Genomic DNA, 21997 nt, shown 5'->3' with positions numbered 1-21997 from the left:
GCCGTTCCGAGTTATTTCAGAGAATACCACGTAAGTGTAGCAATTACTCAGAAGCTGATAAGCCGTCTCTAATTGACACGCACTCATTTATTTTCTGTGTCATCCGATCCACACACAGTCTGCGATGAGCGGGGCTGTGGGATTCATTCAAACTAATCAAACAGAAATATCTTCACGAAATATCTTCTACCGTCGAGGAAAGTCGTGCATTTCCCCAACCTTTCAAACATCAACACAACTTCAGGTGTCATATTTCCAAAAACACTACTATAGTAAAGGGAGAACGAGAACGCTTAGGGCCAGTAGGATTATATTTATTTCATATTTTTGGAAATTAATAATTTTATTTAGAAAGAATGCATTAAGAACATCTAAGCGGCTTTCAATAATAATAATAATAATAATAATAATAATAATAATAATGTTTCTGACATCCTGACATACATTCAAATAGAAAATAGCTAATTTTTTTTTAATAATATTACTGTTTTTATGGCATTTTCAGATTCGAAATGAAAGCGCCGGCGAGCATTCGAGCCTCGTTTTAAAGCGTCTTTTACATAAAACCAGGTGATGATAATATTCGGGAACACTTATTCGCTATTAACTATGACCTTTCCCTCAGTTTTGCCGCTTATTAATAGTTAGCGAAGTCTCATGTTTAGGTTTTGGGGAGGATTAGAGACGTAGGATAACGGTCACGCATTAATATGTGCTTAATTGCTATTAATAAATGTCTAAAATACTAGCGATAGGCATGCTACGCGGCTTTATTTTTGACATTTGTGACTGAACGTCTAGATTCAGCCGGCTTCTGGGGTCAGTACTGTAGCCAACGCCGAGTTAAAGGGAACGCTAGCAGGCAGAATAACAATAAAACCGAAGCCACTGAACACGAAGAGCTGACGGAAACAAAATGAATAGACGTACTTTAACTGAATCGATACTGAAGGAGAGAGACTGCGAGCGAAGCCGTCAGCCTGCATTCCTGCACTAGTGTGTGTGTGTGTGTGTGTGTGTGTGTGTGTGTAAGATAAACACGCCGGACAGCCTGCAATGCTTCACTTGACTGCATTCAACACCTCTAGAATCCGCTCTAAAGACAGCTCGCTTTCTTTCCATTGCTAATACGGCACCGATGTTGCCTCTACCAGCAGAATGCTGCAGTTTACCTGCTCGGCCCTCTATTGCCTAAAACTCACGAATCACGTTTAAATGCGACGCTTTCATCCAGAGCGGCTTACAAAGTTGAACTAAACTAATCTGTGCTTTTGGCACCAGTTCTGGGGAAAAGCAATGCATTGCAATACTGCGCTATTCTATAACTGAAGTGACAAAATATGCTACTTTGCTGTTACGTTATGTTACTCTTTGTGGAATGTAAAGCACTACATTGCTTTCGCGTTACTTTTTGTCAGCTGGGATTGCCTTTTTATATAACAAAACATAAAGTTACCAGTTTACTTGGAAAAAAAGTACTCATTTTACTTGTAATGCGTTACATCCGAAGAACTGAAAAGAAGCTGCACAAGTACAAAAAAAATTATATATATATTTATTTTTATATATATATATATATATATATATATATATATATATATATATATATATATAATAATAAAAAATATATATATATATATATATATATATATATATTTATTTAATATATATATAATATATTTAATATATATATATATATATATATATATATATATATATATATATATATATATAATAAAAATATAATAATAAGATTATATATATATATATATATATATATATATATATATATATATATATATATATATATAAAATCGCTAGAAAATACACTTTCAGTTTGACAATTTCAAAATGTTTAATTTAACATTTGAATTGCCTATTCTTTCATTATTTGTGAGAATTTCTTAACAAAAATGATTAATTTCTACACCATTTTTTTCCAGTGCATAAAAAAAATTACTAAAAAGTATACTTTTCCATCTGCTTTACTGTCCGCAAGTCAAAAATGGTATTATCAACCCTTCGTATCCACAACACGCACTAAAACATGAACATTTAAAGAGATCACGGCCCAAAAAAAATGCCCCTCGTGTTTTTCAAAAGAATTTTTTGTTTTGTTTTAGACTTTCGGGCACTATAAATTGTTCACTCTTCAAAAAAATCTCTCCTTTTGTGTTCGGCGTATGCGAAAACCGACGAGCGCGAGTTAACAAAGTCTGCTGCTAAACTATCCCTTTAAGGTCAGGGGTCTGTTTAAATGTAGTAATAATGCTAAATAATAAAGCGAGGGAGGTGGGCCGTGGCGTGCAGACGCTCCCCTCCTTAATAAACACACTTCCTGAAGCATCCAGCGGGACAAACAGCTGCGTGACGCTTACTGAACCTTTGGCCTTCTCCTTCTCTTACAGAGCCTGCGGAGAGAGAGAGAGAGAGAGAGACGGACACCAGCAGAGAGGAGAGACCAGACAGCGTCCCGTCACACACCCCGGTGAGTCTCACATCCGCCGTACCTGACTTTTGGAGACGGGGGAGATGCGTAAACCATCTTGAGCCGGAGCGGAAAACCTCAAAACATCCCGTCTCAATAACCAATATAGTGCTGAATGTATATATGTATACACGCTGGTTACGAATGCACAAATACTTAAGCGCGTAATAACCCAGGTAACGGAAATACGTTTCAATAACGTTGTGCTAGCGTTATGAAAAGTTACACCCGCTATTTTAAATATTTTAAAGGCGTTTTTTTCTTCGTAGTTATGCAAAACATTGCACAAAAAAAGGTACCATTAGGCAAACATCGAGGTTCGAGAGCGCTATTAAGTTTCGAGAATGTCCTTTAAGACGTGAGCGTTAATGGAACGTTTAATTAACGTTCTATTAATGTTTCTGGAAAGAACATCGGCTCGTAAGATTGAGAGAACCATTTTGTTACATCCAGTTGGCCAAAGCTCTGAGAAAGCCTGGGGGAAACTTTATGAATACCGGGACAAACTACAACGCCATAAAATTTAATTCTGATACCACAAACTTGCGTTAACATCCCAGTCCTTTATTATTCATTTGCTCGCTTTCATTTAAAATTGCATTCCTCCGTGATTTTATATAGCTGAATATTCCTAAATGCCTTGCAGCTCAGACAGTTAGAGCGCTTAGACCACGAGCGAGGGTTCAATTCAGTTCAGTCCAGACTTCCAGAAACCTCTGGTGCACTGGAGCTGTTAATAGTGCAAGCTGGCTATAATCGGCCCTGTCTGCCTCCAGCTGCGGCTGTGTTTGTGTAAAGGCGAGTGATGTCTAGTCAAGCAGAAGAGGCCTTCCTCGGCCCGGTCGAGCGTGCAGCAGCAGTCAAGCCTTGAGCCCCTTCAGATGATGGGGGTATCTGTATTGTACTGCCTGAGGTGGGACAAGGGCTTATAAAACTACTAAGTCCCCTCGGCCTGTCGTGGCCTGTCCCAACAGCCCCGGGTCCCTCACTACTGTCTGTCTCCAATTCCCTCTTGACCTCGACACAAGTCAGGACTCGACAATAAGTTTTGCATCATATATCATTAATTTCCAGAAAAAGTAGGTGTATGTATATATATATATATATATATATATATATATATATATATATATATATATATATATATATATATATATATGTGTGTGTGTATGTATATATATATATATTTTTTTTAAACCTAAAATTAAATATATTGATTATAAATTTTTTTAGCAAATATAAAATATAATATGAATAGATAAATGCATAACTGTTTTTATATAAAATAATATTTTACAATAACTACAAAAAGTGTGCAAGTTAATAATAAATATATAATAAATAATACATTTTATTGCTTTATTGTTTTATAAGCAAAAAAAAAAAAAAAAAAAAAAAAAAAAAAAAAAATATATATATATATATATATATATATATATAAAGAGATTATTGTTGACAGCATATAAAGTTTGTATATAATAAATAATATATAATAACATTTTAATAAAACTAATATTTAAATAAACTTATTTTTAAATAAATACAAAAACATTTGTATATAACACTTGTATAAAATAATAAATAATAAAATAAAATGTAATATATTTTATTGCATTCTATTTTAAGCACCAGCTGTATTATACACAAATATAAATAAATACCTTTACTGTTGACACCATCTAAAAAGTTTGTTATACTGTAATAAAGAGTGCATTTTTATACAACAACTTAAAAACCACAAGTTATACGCCGTATTCTGTTTCAAGCAAATGCGAAAATGAATAAACGTAAGAAATGAAATTAAAATAAACTATGTTGCTGGGGCTGTGAGTGAAGAGAGGGACATGAACACTGAAATATTCCTCTAACTGAAGGAATTCGGTCTCAAGTGTCTGAAATTCTGGAAGAAGCATCTGTGTCAACAGGACATCTTTGGTTTAGCATAAAAGCTGAAGCGGCGTTACTCGATACTCGGGTACATAGTGACATCCTGCTCGTGTTTGTTTTACACTAAGCCTGCGAGTGTTCGGCGACATATCCAGTTCCTCTGCGTACACGCCGCGGTGTGTCCGTGTTTGGAGAAGTTGCTTGAGCAACGCAAAGTTTGTCTCGATGCATTACCGCTGTTTGCGCAAGAGTGGAGCGAAGGTGTTGAACTAAACCTGACTTACAGCACAATGAAGACTGACCTAACCTAAAAACACACAACGGAGCCGTGCACGTGAACACACACCCTGCTCATACACTCCGATGTTTACACTGTCACCGCAGAGTCGTGTGTGTGTGTGTGTGTGTGTGTGTGTGTGTGTGTGTGTGTGTGTGTGCGCGTGTGTGTGTGTGATGAAGGGGCTCGTGGGATCGCTCAAATTGAATGTTTAAAACAGAATGTTTTTGGAGCACTTGTTTACTGGAATATTATATTACTGGAAAGGAAGAGACCCCTTTGACCCTTTATGCTTTACAGCACACTGCAAAAAAAAAAGAAATGTAATACTCGTGCCAAGAAAAACAAGACAAAATACTAAACATTCTTAAATCTTTAAGGGGGAATTAGAAAAAAAGGTTTCTGCTAAATATGCAAATATATTAAAGTTAAAACACAATTATTTTTATTTGTGAAAAATTATATATAAATTTTACATTTTCATATATATATATATATATATATATATATATATATATATATTTTTTTTTTTTTTTTTTTTTTCAAAAATATTTTTTTATCATATATATATATATATATATATATATATATATATATTTTTCAAAATATTTTTTTTCAAAAATATTTTTATATATATATATATATATATATATATATGATAAAAAAATATTTTTGAAAAAAATAAATATATATATAATTATAATCTCCACAAATTCTGATTCATTTTTATTACTGCAACATAAAAAAGTGATTAATGTATAATATTGACGTTATTCATACAAAATGATAGAAGTTGGAAGTCTCTGCAAATGAGATGAGTTATCTGCCGATGCTGTAATAAGTTGGCTTTTTCCCCTTTGAATTAAATCGCTGTGATGACATTAGCTGATTTAAACTAATTGTGCATCTTTATTTAAGAATGTTTAGCTATTTGTCCTGGAAAATGAAGAAAGGGTCGATGTTTTGTGTAGATCAGCGGCGCTCTAGAAAGCGTTACAGGCTGCAACACGTTGACGGTCCTGATGTTCTGCATGGACGGCGAGCACAGTCCGTAGCTGGTGGCGCATCTATCATCTGTCTCCGTCGTCTGTGGGGTCTCGCGTCAAACCACGCCATCTATTATAACCCACGAGGCAAGAGAAGGATCCGCGCGGCTTCTTTATCTTTCGCTCGCGTATAAGACGCTTGCGTGTGTTTGAGTGTGTGAGAGAGAGTTCTGGAAAACAGCCCCAGGGCAACCAGACTCGAAAAATCACCAACGGAAAAAGAGGCAAGTCACAGAAGCAGGTTATCGGTGGGCAAACATCAGCCGGCTCGGAATGAGGAACAGCGCAGCCTCGCCGAGGCTGTCAACAGCAACACATAAAGACATTCCTAGACAATTACACGTCGTGATGAGCTGCCGGCTTTCAGCGCGCGCTCCGGCCCGGCGCGCTTCTGATCGCTATCTGGAGAACGACAGGTCGCGAGTGTGGTCTTCGTACGGAGTTGCCAGGTTTTCACGATAAAATCCCGCCCCAGTTTGAGCTCGAAACTAGCCCGTTCGTGTCTGGGTCGGGGCCCCCCCCCGGTGAAAATTGCGCTCTAAGCGGTAAAATATGCTTTTTTGGCAGGATCCCCCTGGTAAAATTTGAATTCCAGGTTAATAAATATCACGTTATTGGGGTCGCTTAAACCCAAGGGCTTGGCAACGCCGTCTTCATATCTGAGATCGGTGACATTTATAAAAGTAGACTGCAAGTACATTTCCACTGACTTTGTAAATCACATTACTTTTTTTCATGCACATAACATAAAAAAAAAAAAAAAATATATATATATATATATATATATATATATATATATATATATATATATATATATTATTTTTTTTTTTTCTAAGATAATGTTAAGGTAATATAAAATACATTTTAAGCAGTTTTTAAGCATATTTAAAGTCTACCGAATTCTATGCATTGTGATATTATTTCCAAGATGTTTATGCTTACTTAACCCCTGTTACATAAAATAAATAAATTTTCATTAGTGTAACAAGAAAAAGGTTATTAATAACATTCAGGTTATGTACACATCACGGTAGCATTTGTTGTTTTTAATTAAATAATATTAAATTTAATTAAATAATAAATAAAAATTAAGAATTCTAAATTCTAAATAAATTTACAGATGTTATTTTTATTATGCTAATTAAATAAGAATGAAAAATAATAATAAATAATATTATTAATTTAATAAAAATGACAAAATCGCAATAATGAAAAGTATTAAAACAATGAAAAGTGCGCTTAACTGACCTATAATAATAATAATAATCGTAAGGCTCCTAGAATGTCAAATGATCTTTATGCAAAATATAATTTTGTCATTTTTGCCTTATGATTTAGGGGCCAAAAGTCGATCGTTCTTGACAGGAGGTTGTATTAGCGTTCACGGCACGCAGAAGACGCTCAATGTAGCGTATCCGTCACATGATGCAGATAACGCAGATGGCGGGCTAACGATGGCGCGATAGAGGCGCTGTCAGCGTGACGAGATTCAGACGCTCGTGCACCTTCAGATTCCACGCATTCTCACCCGCTGCACCAACAATAAGCGCGTTTGCACGCATCAAGCGGCGCGCATGACATCCGCGAGCAGGAATGCCGAGCGTTCACCCCGCGGCGGCTCTTCCCGCCGTCCATCACGAGCTACGCCGCGGCTTCAGCTCGAGCAGATCAGAGAAACGGCGGGTAAACAGGAAGCGCGTGCGAAGGCTCGCTCGAACGACGGAACAGGTCGGGTCGCTTCAAACGAGTGCGTGGGGTTGCGAGGAATTCGACGCGCGGCGGGTTACGCCAGTTCAGCTCCTCTGGCTGGCCGTCGTCTCTCGGCATTAAAAGCCGTCACAGCTGCGGACGTTAGAGAGAACAGCGTCTCTACTTCCTCTCCGGTCCAGAGGGGACCACAAACCCACACAGCATTAACACTTCAGACCTCAACGACCTCCCTGACGTTTAAAGGGACAGCTCCGTGTTTCCCCTCTCATATGCTGCTGTGTGACTCAGCTACTTTATTAAGCAGGTTTTGAAAATGCCTTGGACCCCAAATACAGACAGCGAGTAACTACAGGTCAACTAGTAGTCATTAGTTAACACTTTCTTTCGATGGGTCCACAGCGTACCGACTTCAAGAAACTTTGCAAGTATGTGTCAACTTATTCCACTAACCCTAAACCCGCCCCAACTCTCAGTCTACTCTGTCGATGCACATCAATGAGAATTAGCTATTAGTTGGTAGAATATCTCAAGCGTTTCACATCATGCAGACTTGAAATGCGTCACGTAAAAAGCACACTATCTGACACAGCCGGGTTTAAAAAGTTAAGTGCTGGGCGTCCGGTCAGAGGAGAACTGGCCTCAACTGAGTCTGCTTTCTCCCAAGGGTTTTTTTTCTCCATTCTGTATGGATGGGGTTTTGGTTCCTCTGGCTTGCTTTGTTGGGGACACTTAACTTCTAGCGACTATTGATTGAATAGCGACATGTTGAATTGATTAGAGACCGTCTCTGCATTTAATAACATATTGTTCACTCTCGTCATTATACATCCCTGTCGTTGTACTCTTCTACCTTATACTGTACAGTGCTTTGATGCAACCTGCGTTGTTAAAAGCGCTATATAACTAAAAATGATTGACTGACTGCATTATATTTACTAAACCAGCGGGTAGTTAGTTTTCGCTTAATCCGCTCAGTTTTGTTGCTTCGGTCACGTCGTCCTGTTTTCAAAAGACACTTCAAAAAAAAGCCGTCGGCCCCTTTTAAGAAAGACAAATCACAGCACTGGCAAGCTTCGCTAGCTAGCTATGTGCACTTCAAAGGCGACCAGAGATCGTCAGTGTGTTTGTGTAACCTGAGCGAGCCTGAAAGGTCTCGTGTTCACCCGTCGTTGGGCGACCTTTGCAGACCCGAGGAACGAACCCGAAGCCCACTCAAATCATCACGCAAGTTATTTAATCGCGTCGATGGCAGTGCAGACGCTCCGAAATGGACCTCCTAACCAGGCCTCCTAACTACAGAAACACGATTTTAATCGGTAAAATGTTACGATACACTAATTAATAATCACGAGATAAGAAAATACGATATGCTTATTATGATATACACTCATAGTTTTGACTTCCTGTCGTCATTTCGACTCATAATCATGTATTTTTAATCTCATGGTTAACAAAACAAAAACTAATTCTCAAAACCGAGTGCCATGATTTAGTCCTTTTATTAATTTTGTCAATGTAGACTTTTTAACTCCCACTTATGATTTCAATATCTCACAATTTCAATGCTGACCTTTTGCCTACACCTCAAGTTGTCATAAGCACGGCTTTGTATCTCATAATTAATGTCACGTATTTTTTTTTATCCGTGTAATTGAGTTTTGTCGTCACGTCGACTCTTCGCCTCATAAATCTCGTATTTTCAGCTTTCCGTCACGGCCTCTTCGTCTCAGCATCCGAACGTGCGTCACATTCACGACTTCAAGCTTCTATGTCACGACGACTTCGCAAATCTAGGGCTTGCCTCATATTTTTAAAGACGTTTTAATCTCATAATTGAGGCCGTCAGCCTTGTGACCTTCATCTCAACCGAGTCAGCCCTAATTTAGACTCTCTCTCATAATTATGGCCTTTTATCTCGTCATTTCATGCTTATCATCTCACTTTTTTCCACTTCTAACGCCTCCTAATAGTCCTTTCTATTTCAAAATCCTGATTTAATGAAAAATGGCGTCTCGGATGGGCTGAAAGATTCTGGAGATCACCGATCAATCGTTGCTGACGGAGCACGTGCAGTCACATGCTGCGGGAGACGCCGCGCTAACGTTAAAAAGCCGTTTCCTTTCGGCGTACGGCTGAAGTCAGGCACACGTCTGGGGCGTTGGGTTTCAGGTCCGGGGCCTGCAGACCAGCAGCTGATTGAGCGGCGAACACTGGCGAGTCTCTGTTTGGTAAATGAGGGGAAAGATGGTTATCTGCACCGCCGCGAAAGATCTGGGGGATCGCTTTCAGTGACTGAAGCCCATCTGAGCGTTAAGGGCTTACGCAACAATTTCAAACTTTCATCAAAGCGCCGAATGAATCCTTGTCTAATGGTCTTTATAATTAAACTAGATTCAAGGAGCACTGTTCACTCAAATGTATATTTAAAAAAAATAATAAAAAATATTTTAATTATTTAAATGTAAGTGACTATAATTTTAATGAATGAAAATGACGTCTTCAAAACGTAAATAAGTAAATGTGTCACTAAATGTAATTGTAATTATTCACAGTTATATTTATTTAAAATGTAAATATTTTATTAAATGTATCAATATGTAAAATTCATATGATTTTTCTTATTAGATCATTGTGTGAATGTGACTAAATATATTTTATGTCATTATATTAAACTGTTTTTATTATACAGAAATAAAAATATTTAATATTATATTGACAATTAAGTCTTACTGTTTTATAATCTAAATTTATATTTAATATATATATATATATATATATATATATATATATATATATATATATATATGATCTACTAATAAATGCATTAGGCTATCAAACAAAAAGAATATTACATTTAATAAGTAACTATGTATATTTTAAATATAAATTAAAATTACACAGTAAGACTTAATTGTCAATATAATTTTAAATATTTTTAATATCTTTAAGATTCTATTTACCTGTAAAATAAATACAGTTTAATATAATGACATAAAATATATTTAGTCACAAAATATTTTTTTCAGTAGTTTAAATGGCTTAACATTTAACATTTTATTTACTCATATATAATAAATAAAATGTTACATAATGTAATTAAATGTTAAACCATTTAAACTACTGAAAAAAATATTTTTACAATGTAATTAAATGACTTTATCCTATAATTACCCTCAGAGCTTTTTTAAATGCGTGTGTTTTTGAATCACGTAAGGGCTTTGTTCTGTCACACTAAGATATTATTTTAAGTCTTCTATGGCCGTGTCATAAAACGAATCCAGCGAACGAGTCATGTGAGCTAGTTTTACGGTCAGCGTATAATTGTCAAGGTACGGGAAACGCAGAAGAAAGTCAGCCGCGTATCTTTGGAGAAAGACTTTCACTTCAGAGCGAGCTCTCATCCCAGTGTTTTATTCAGACAGGACCGTCTTTCATGTTTACCGCACACAGTAACGGCGCTGACGAGCTCTTATTCAGGTCACGGCTGTAAATCCTCGACTAAAAGGAAGCTTTCTTCGACTAATAATAGCCACGGTTCACAAAAACACGGTCAAGAGAGCAAGTTTGTACGGACAGCTTCAGCTTTGATGTGCTTTGTTCAAGAATTACTCCACAGGTTCGGCAGGTATGGCCACATTACATAACACTGACGCTCTTCCCGTAAACAGCAGGGTTTTATGGCTGTCAGGTTGAAGGGTGTAGTGGTGCATTGTGGGTAACGGGGTCCAGCTGTGGACGGGTGAGGGGCCGTTTGGGAGCTCGGCGCTGTAAACTATAAAACGTATCTTCACGGTAGCTGATGTGCAATATCTGCTGTGAAACGAAACGACGCGAGATGCAGAACAAAAGAAATGTTTTCTACAACTTTTTGCAGTTAATACAAATGTAATATTGGATAGAATATTTAAACTATTATAGCTAATAACTAATTTATATTAATAGTTATACTAATAATTTATGTGAAATTTAGTCCTGGGTATTCAAAATAAAAGTTTTTTATGTGTATTTAAATTATGTGTATTATATATATATATATATATATATATATATATATATATATATATATATATATATATATATATGTTTATATTTGAAACATTAATATAATTTAAATTATATGGATATAAAAGATACATGTAAATACATGTAAATATTTTCTAAATATAAACTGTGTGTGTGTGTGTTTATATATACATAATAAATATACACAGTACACACACACACACTTATTATATAAACAAAAACCTCTGTTTTGGATACAATTAATCATTGCCCAATGATGAAATTATACTTTTAAAATACACATGAAAACAATGCATTTAAATGATATAAACAACTCAGTAACAACTCAGTAAATGTATTAAAACAATCACACACACACATATACATATATATACACATATATACATATACACACATATATATATATTATTAATAAGTCTCATATCCTCTAGTTTCTTGCTTTCAGAGCATGAAATGCAAGACTTCTCCTTTCCTGGCAACTTTTCTTCTGTGTTTTTTTTTTTTTTTCCCTGACTAAAGCCTTGAGCGATAACGTCCTTATCACAGGCTTTTATCAACACATGTTCTTTGAATGAAACAGGCCCGTGCGAGGATATGCAAACAACATCCTTTCAGCTAGTCACTTTTACAACGTCAAACTATCATAGTCTCCACAAAAAACTAACAAAAAAAGCCTAAAGAAATATGGGGAAATGCCTCAATGAAGATGATTTGGTAAACCACATCAAAATGTGGTTTGGCAGTCGCCAAATGTTATAGATTTGTTAATAATAATAAATCTCAGCAAACTATTAAGCCTAACAACTGGTAGAAGTTTGGAATTGATACTCTTTTAATAGTTTATTATCAAAATCTGATCATGCGCCACAGGAATAAATTATATCCTAAAATATACTGAAATGGAAAACTTGTTATTTAAAACTGTAAAAATATTTCAGAATATTGTTGTTTTTACTGTATTTTAGATCAAATAAATGCAGCCTCGGTGAGCAGAGGAGCCGTCTGATCTTTTCAAAAAGAAATCCCCTAAAAATGTTTTAACTAGTGCTGTCAATCAGCTAATCGCATCCAAGTGTTCGTTTACATATCTGTGTGTGACGTACATGTCTATTATGTATAAATACACACGTATACAGTATATGCATATTTACATTTTCTGCATTTTAAATTTGTGTATTTATAATAAACGTACACAGTATGCATGCATATGTAAACCACGACGTTTCTGGATGCCATCAATCATTTGACAGCGCTAGGTTAAGCTCAGTATTACTAGGACCGAGCGTCAGCGTGATTAGTGTAGTGTAAGCTATGATCTTTCTACAAGCTCTTCTTCTGTCGTTCTGAAGGCTCTGTGCTCTCTGGAGACGGAAGTGGACTTTACCCTTCCACTGCAAAACACGTCACAGAAAGCCTCTTTCATCCCTTAGTCGCTGTTTTTCTTGTATCTTGTTTCGCTTTTCCCTTTCCCTTAATGTCTAAAAGCACCACCCTGATGTTCAGATGCCTAATCTGTGTGACTTCCTCTGGTTTACGCCTTATTTTCATCCCTTACACACTCTGCCTTTCTCTGCCTGTCATCTTCGGTGGCAACATCTTTGGGATTCTTGACATAACATTTAAATAAATGGAAAAATGTAAGAAAAAAATAAAATAAAATAAAAATAATAATATATATATATATATATATATATATATATTATATCATAATCATCACATTTTATTAAAAAAATAAATAATAGTTTAATAATAATAATACATTCTATTATTAGATTATAATAATATGATTATTTTGTTATTGTTGTAAAAATTTAAAATTGTAAATAAAAATATATATATATATATATATATATATATATATATATATATATATATATATATGTGTGTGTGTGTGTGTGGGGGTGTTTGAATAAATATAATATATAACAATCATAATATATTTATATAGCATTAATTATATTACAATAAATTATAATATTACTATAAGAAAATGCTAATATATATATATATATATATATATATATAAATACAAATAATATAAATTATTCAATTACATCAATTTAAACGTACAAAAATTATGTAATAATAAATTTAATTTGATATAAATTATATTACAATACATTTAATAATAATATATTATTACAATAAAATTAAATAAAAAGTATTATTATTTACAACAACAAGAACAACAATACTAGCAGCAATAATAATAATAAATTATTAAATACAATTTTACACAAATTATTTTTTTTAAAATAAATATTACAGACCCCTAAAAAGCAACAGAACTTCTGAAAACATTTCTGCTTTCTTCATTTATTTGGACTACCTCCGATATCACACAAATTGAATCGAGTACATTCCCACGGTACCCTGAGAGCCAAACAGCATGGGACAGGGGTGACCTCTGACCCCCTCATGATTAACTGCCCATAAAGCACTGCGCTCCACCTGTTATCGGGTTATCTGGAAGGTCTGCGTGTTTTTTTCCCATCACTACCTCCAGTAAAACAACTAATCAGCTCTCACGGGCTGTGAAGCGCCACGCATCGCTGAATGGAGAGCCTTACTCTTTTACTCGCCCGATGTCGTACGATCCCGTCGATTTCCAACAAGATAGATCACGGCTAGAGATCATTACTACAACAACAACAGGTACACTGTGCCAACACCCGCCAGAGAATCAATACCCGCGAACGTACAGTACATAACAAAAACGCCATCTTTCACGTCGCCCTGAACCTCATTCCATCTTCTTTCCAAGTACTGACTTTTTTTTTTAGCTTTTGCGCAGATAAAACGTTTCACCAAATAGGAAAAAAAGGCAGACGGACCGAAACAGCGCACACGTAATAAGCCGAGGATAAGTTTCAGAGAAGTATGCGTGCGCTTGGCTGCGGGCCCGGGCTTTATTTGCACTGAGCGTCAACTAAAGCCAGTGTCAAAAGACAGACGCTTGCATCACAGCCAGCGAGTCAATGAAACGTCTGAACCTGCTCCACTGCTCTTTAGACAGAGAGGGGGGAAAATGAGCGAACACAAGCAACCCATCCGTCTCTCGGGAGGACTGTCCCCGGCTGAACTTGTGCTGCTGTAAGCTGTAACACTTATAAACTGCTATCGTGAGGTTTTGGAGAAGCGTGTCATGTTGTCTTGTGTTGGTATTACAGTTACAACTAACAAAATGTACAAAAAGGATAGGCAGTTCACTGTAAAATAACAGAATAAATATTAATTAAAAATAATCGTTCATTCATTATTTTATTAACAAATATTTATATTTATTTATTTTATTATTTATTTTATTATTGAGATGCTGTTATAGTTTTTATAATACTTTTTTATTTTAGTACATTAAGTTAAACTAAATGTTACCTTGGCACCTAGCTAGCATAATTTAAAATTTTTATTTAACATTTTTGTTACATTTAACATATGCATATACATATATATATATATACATATATATATATATATATATATATATATATATATATATATATATATATATATATATACATATATATATATACACACAATATATATATATATATATATATATATATATATATATATATATATATATATATATATATATATATATGTGTGTGTGTATATATATATATATATATATATATATATATATATATATTTTTTTTTTGATTGTGTGTGTGTGTGTATATATATATATATATATATATATATATATATATATATATATATATATATATATATATATATATATGTGTGTGTGTGTGTGTGTGTGTGTGTGTGTGTGTGTGTGTGTGTGTGTGTGTGTGTGTGCGTGTATGTGTGATTATTTTAAATATTAGGAAATAAAAGCGAAAAATCTTTTAAAACTTAAAAATGTCAAAAGCATATAACAAGCACATAACAAAATTACTAAAACTTCAAATTAAAATAAACCTTAAAGTGCACCTTAAAATATCATAAAAAATATCCAGATCTTTGGAAACTAGCACTGACCTCACAAGACGACTAGCAACTTTCCGTCAGGCAGCACAGAATAAATAAGGCTAAAAAAAGCAACCTTGATTCTGAGATATTTTGTTATTGTAAATAACTGCAGAACAACACAGGGATCAGCAGCAGGGCAACGAGAGAGATGCTTCAACAATGCAGCGGGAGGGAACATAATGATCCTGCTATCTCTCTGTACAATCCAATAAAACAAAGTGAGGGAATTTCACCTTAGCATGAACTTCTAATATAAAACCCCCCACACTGTCCCGGAGAGAAACAGAAGAAGGAAAATCGCGAGGGAGAACGAAACGTCTCCACCCGTACTTTCAAGGCTAGATACGGCAGCGACTGATGTCTCGGCAGATGATAAACCATTTCCCCGGCTCACTTCAGTCGCCCGGCTTCATAGCTCTTTATCTTGCTCTCCTCCCCGACTCTCACGTTCCTCCCTAAAGGTGTCTGAGCTCATCCGATGAGCTCTGTGTCTGGTGTTCAAGGTCAAACCTTTCTTAAATTTGAGACAGACTTGACTGTTACTGGCACACACCATTCCATCTCTAGATCTCAACATTAAACTCATAAATATGAAATGAATGTTTATAGAAAGACTCAAAGTGTACAAATCACCCACAAAAAGCCTCTGTAAGTCCACAATGTGCAACAATGATTCAGTGTGTGTGCTGAAAACAAAAATGGAACTAAATGTCCAGCAAACAGCTGGTAAAAAAAATGGGGTCAGAGAAAAAGTCCAAAGTCCAAAGTGGGGTCCAAGCACCCCAACTCATATAAATAGTTTTAAATGTTAATTTAAGCATCATGAATTCTGAAAAAGTGAGTATAATTTCAAAATCTGATAAAGATAACATCAATTAAATTATAAAATACTATTTTGATAAAGAAAAATTAAGTCAACATCACAAGTCCAGTATGAGGTTTCAGCAGGCCTGTGCGTCACTACCACAAACCTATTGTCTGAGTACAACCATGTCAACAGACCTCGCCTTTGATCACTCTTTAAAAGCACTTGGTCTAAAGCAAGCCTTTTACTTGGCCACATAAAAAGGCTGACCTCATAGACTCAGGAAAGCAGAGAAACAAACTCCATTGTATGCATTGCAGTGTGCCTTGAATATGCTAAAAGAAAGTTAGAAACATAATGGTAACTTTTCCGCTGAACCGTTGACAATTTTGTTTAAAACGTTGGTTGTTGATTCATGTTCAAGTTCAAAGTTCAAGACAGGTGTATGTTTTAAAGTCAAATAAAATACAATGTGAAGTTAATGGTGGAAATTTTTAATTTGTGTTCTTGTTGCATTGCAGGCTTGAAGGGGTGAATGTAGGCAGCAACATGAAGCTCTGCCTCCCTCTACTGCTGCCCCTCCTCTTCTATCAACACTTGTGGTCCCCTTCATTGGCTGACTCATGTCCGAAGGACTGTACCTGCCAAATCCAGGACTCCATATTCTGCTTTAGCCGCAAAGACCCTAAAATGCCCAGCGAAGTACCCATGACGACTAAGAATCTCTATGTATTCAAGAATGGCATTAAGTCCCTTTCCCAAGAGGACTTTCTTGAGATGGAAAGCCTAGAGATGCTGGATTTAAGCCAGAATAAGTTGACCGAATTGCCAGGTGGTGTGTTTGAACCCCTGTCCTCTCTCCACAACCTGGACTTGTCGGCAAACCAGATCGTACACATATCCAAGGACAGCTTTGCTGGACTGGAGCGTCTAGAGAGGTTATACCTTTACAGCAACCTCATAGAGAGCATCCATCCTGCAGCTTTCGATGGCCTTCAGCAGCTGCTGGAGCTCAAGCTGCAAGGTAACAAACTGACAATAATGCCTGCCCTGAATATGCCCCATTTGCTTCTGCTAGACTTACGGTTCAACAGCATCCCGTCGCCAGGGCCAAATGACCTCCAGACACCCAGGCTGGAGTCACTGAAACTGGGTGGGCTTGGGCTTATCAGTCTAGATGAGGAGCTCTTGGGAAGCTTCAAGAACCTCCATGAGCTTGACATCTCCAACAACCAGTTAACAAGTTTTCCAGGGGTACTACGGGAGGCAAGGGGCTTGGTTTCTCTGAGCTTGGCTGGAAATCCCATGGGACCTGTGAAGTGGGAGGACTTTGAGAAACTCTCAGAGCTTCAGGAGCTGGATATCAGTAATCTGAGCTTGCAAGGCTTGCCGGAGACCTTAACTCAGCTCTTTCCTCACCTACAAAGACTGACCGTTGCGGAAAACCCTTTCAACTGCCTTTGCAATATGGCTTGGTTTCCTGGTTGGCTGCGAATTAAACAAATTCAGTTGGGTAGGACGGAAGAGACGCGATGCCACTTTCCTCCTCTCAATTCCGGGAAGGTGCTGGAGAGGCTCTCGAACCGAGAATTTGGATGTCCGATTACCACAACTGTCACAACTCGGACAGTAAAGACCACTGCAGTACCTCCTGCCCCGGTCACAAATTTACCAAGTACCACTCATGCAGTACTCCTTGCCAAACCTAGTGATTACCCCTTTACGGAAAGCGACAATAACCCGCCACCTCCCACCCCAAGTTCTACTATTGACCCAGACCTAAGATCAACCTTCTGTCCGCCCAATATTTGCCTTAATGGAGGAACATGCTGGCTGGACAACAAAGGACGTTTGGAGTGCATTTGTCTACCAGGAACATCGGGGACATACTGTGAAAAAGAGGAAGACCCCTTGCCCCACGAGGACCATACAGATGACCCTACCGTACCAGAACCTGAAATAACAGCAACACTGGTAACTAGCTCCTCGATACTCTTAGACATTCACCGGTACATCGAAATGCGTCCCCATATCCGTGGCGTAAAGTTAACTTACAAGAACCTTTCTGGCCCGGATAAACGTGCCAAGCACCTCAACATTCCGCCCAGTTACCCGGAATACACAATCCGTGGACTTCAGCCAAACTCTACGTTTTCTGTATGTGCCAGTCCATTGGGTGAGCCTGGGGATATGGACAGAGTATGCATAGAAACCCAGACATTCAGCCAGCAGCTAACTCCCACTGGAGCACGACTGGAGGACCCAAAGCTCACTACAATGCTCATCCCTGCAGTTGCCATCCTGCTTCTGCTAGTCCTAGTAGCCGTGGCTGTTGGGGTAGCCTGCTACATGCACAAAAAGAAATCAAAGGGACACCTGGACTTAGAATGCGATCCGTCACAGCTGGAGCTGGATGGTCTGGAAAATGGGGAGCTACCCCAAAAGCAAGAGATTATCTCCTGTCCATCAACAACACAGAATGGTGGCTTTGACTGTGAAATGCCCCTCATGCAGGATCACTGTACCGCTAACAACAACAAGAACAGTTTGAAACCCTCATATTTCTGACAATAACAAAAGGTTTGTGACTTGCTTGCACGCTAAAGCATGAACAATACAGCCTTATAAGGCACCGCCATGGACGGTGAGATCAGCCACCAGGTTCTTTGTAAAGAGACGGCGACGTTTATGCGAATCCTGGTGCAATCCTGTAAGGGCATTTCTGTCAAAGTGACATCCTGTGCCTTTTATCATCTGAAAGACTTTACATGCCAAACTTTCAACCAAAGATTTTGGTGCATTTTAAAATAGCTGCCAATTGTACAAAGGGCATATGGCTGACTGAAAAAAATTTGGTGACATTTTGATGTGTAGCACCTGTGTGCAACTCTTAGGAGCTGCACTAACTGTGAACCGTAAGCCCTACATGTGAGTGGGTAATTGAAGATTTGGATTTAAGCAGTGAGGCTGACTGTTAAGATGCTTTGTCTAACGGATACAAATATAAAGCAAAGAAACAATGAATAACTTTTTTGTAAATGTTTTTGTACAAATATGTGACTGTTACCAGGCGGCTGCTCTTCCCCCATATCTCATGACTTAAAAAGCAGACAAAACACCAGATTAAAAACTTTGGAGATTAAAATTTACTTGTACCACCAAGTGAATCAAAGGCTTTAGTTCGGAAATGTCAGACAGTCTAAGCAGTTGAAAGTATATCCAGCCTTGAAACTAAATCCCTCCGTGTTTCAGCCCCTATCCCCCCTTTGCCCTCAGAAAAATAGACTAAAATACGGGTGAACAGTAAGATGGCTGATTCAAAAGCAGATTAGTATTCATTGTGCTCTGTCGTAAACACCAATTAGGCTTGAAAAATATCACTGAAAGCTACAAACTGGTGGGGTCTTTTAAATTATTTATTTATATACATAAAAAGGGGTCTTTTTCTAGACCAGTCTGCAAAATTAGCCTTTGCACTAGCTACTTGGCAGAGATTTCTAATCGCTTGCAGCCAACACCATTTTGCCTGACATCAAAAACACTAATGCATATGTTTGGATAGCTTTTAATATTAGCGGTCTACCATATTCAAACCAGTGAACAAACACACTCCAACTCCCGACTATCTAGAAGTCATTGATGACTGTCGAGTTTAAGAAATTTAAGAATCTTTATGTTTACCAAAAACTGCCAAACAGGGAAGAGACAGTGGGAAGCTGTGCCGATTGACCTCTGTGAGGAAATGTGTTACTATTTTAGCACTTGTTCTGTAACCTGTCAAATGAGGTTTCCAAAAAAAAAAAAAAAAAAAAAAAAAAAAAGTAAGAAATTGTTTTAGTGCATATGAAACCTTCTGCTTAAAAGGAGGAGGAAATTGAAAATATTTTTGTTGTTGTTGTTGTTGTTGGACTATCCAAACTGGAAAAAAGCAGTAGTATCTCAGCAGTATGAAGTATTGAAAATATTTGTGAATATTTTTGATAAGATCTGCCTCTAATTTTCCCTGTTTAATTTGGGAAGTTCTTTTTTATACTTTTTTTTGTCTACGTGGAGATGTGTGTATATGTATGATATGTATTTTCAAAAAGCAAAAAGAAAAGAAAATTAAAAAATAAATAAACTACAGTTTCGTTTTCTGTTTCCCGCTCAAGCTAGCTGGTCCGAGTCAATTAGATTCACTGACGTCGAACACATTTAATGTGTTTTTGGTAACAAGATTTAATAGGCAAAAAAAAAAAAAGAAGTGTTTTGCTTCTCTCCAGAGGACTTTGCGCACAGAAAGAGAGCGCTAGCATCCTCAACACCATCTGCAAGAGCACCACCCAAAGCAAACTTTTATGAGGAATTTTAGAGTTTGAGTGCCAGGGAAAGGTAATAGATTTCCCTTTATGGAGAAAGCTTGAGGTAAACAGGAATTTTTATTAAAAACAAACGAACTCCAAATCAAATAGGTGCCATTTGGCCTCCATCTACATCACTGGACTGAAGCTAATGAGAACTGTTTGCTAATACGCACATCCTCGGACTGACCACCCATCTGTTTTACAGGTACATTTGGACGGGTTTGCAAAAAAACCCCTCACACCGCCTCCAAAGTCTGCTTATCTGCAAGCATCCAGCTGCAATCTGTTGCATATTAAATCCGTTTAACAACACAAACACGTAAAACAGCCCACCGCTGTCCAGCACTAATAGCATTTCCATTAGTAATGAGCGCGATCATGTCAAACAATTAAAAACTACAAAAACTCTCACACAGCGAGAGAACAACAGCCAAGGCATCAGATGGAGACAAAATTTGGCAAGAAATCGTACAAGCGCACGTCAAGTTAGTGTGAGTGTGTGTGTGTGTTTGGACGGCGGTAGGCAGCTGAATGCGTGTGTGCGTCTGCTTTCCAGCTTTTCAATAAAAGGCCTCTTTTATTCTGTGATTTTAAGAGAGCTGGTCCTCTGGCTGCGCTCCAAAGCCAGACTCAAACCGAGCGGCTCAAAGGGCCTATTGTAGACACCCGAGCTGACTTTTTCAAATTATCTTCCAAAAATTCCACAGAAAATTACTGCTGAGTAAATATTGTTCTGCTCCCGTTTTTTCGTTTCCAAACTCGGTTCTAGAGCGATGACGCCAGGCCTTAACACAGGGTCGTGTGTCTTATGAAAAGAGTCCCCCCCCCTCGCATTTTTGTCCTGGTTTATGCCTCATTCTTGCCATAGATGCTCTACTGTTACAGCACACCTACAGGTACAAACATGAGCATGAAGCTCAGTCAGGTAGACGGCACGTTTCATGATAAAGAGGCTGTGAGGGATAGATTTACAGTCTAGGGATGCAGTGATACTGAAACTCTGGCCGTATACAAGCAATAAGCCCATAAGTACTTTTTGTCCAGTGACCACAAAAATATAGTATATATAACTTTGGAGGAAATTTTAAAAACCTCACATGAAAAGATTGCATGCCACCTTACGAATGTAGACATTATGGCATTATTACGTCCACTAGGACAGATTGAATTAGCTAAAAAAATAGATTTATGAATTATGACTAGTAAAGATCTAATCTGCTAACATTCTGCATCATAAAATAGGCAGGAAAAACGAAATATTAACAAAAAGTATTAATTACAATATGTTGCGTACATACATAGCATCAGTAAGCACGTGTTGTTTCAGTATAATTAAAAAAAATATTTAATAGTTTTATTTAGCATTTTGAATTTTAGCTTCACTTTTAATCATTTTACTTCAAATCCATTTTATTTTAATTATCGCCATTAACTTATTTT

The 21997-nt window shown here is 36.9% G+C and overlaps 2 protein-coding genes across 5 annotated transcripts in view; one reads left to right on the top strand and one right to left on the bottom strand.

The window, feature by feature from the left end:
- The window catches only part of vasnb (vasorin b), a 25846-nt gene extending 5507 nt beyond the window's left edge, over window positions 1-20339 (top strand). Inside the window, exons 2-3 of the mRNA XM_043234136.1 lie at window positions 2409-2488; window positions 16736-20339. Coding sequence (XP_043090071.1) covers window positions 16764-18782 — 2019 coding nt within the window. The 5' untranslated portion in view covers window positions 2409-2488; window positions 16736-16763 and the 3' untranslated portion in view covers window positions 18783-20339. The remainder of the gene's footprint in view (window positions 1-2408; window positions 2489-16735) is intronic.
- The window catches only part of coro7 (coronin 7), a 119898-nt gene that overhangs the window by 38778 nt on the left and 59123 nt on the right, over window positions 1-21997 (bottom strand). The window lies entirely within an intron of this gene.

This window comes from Puntigrus tetrazona, chromosome 3 (assembly GCF_018831695.1).
Source record: "Puntigrus tetrazona isolate hp1 chromosome 3, ASM1883169v1, whole genome shotgun sequence".
Taxonomy (NCBI): domain Eukaryota; kingdom Metazoa; phylum Chordata; class Actinopteri; order Cypriniformes; family Cyprinidae; genus Puntigrus; species Puntigrus tetrazona.
Note: the sequence above shows the minus strand (reverse complement) of the source record. Positions and strands in the feature narration are given on the sequence as shown.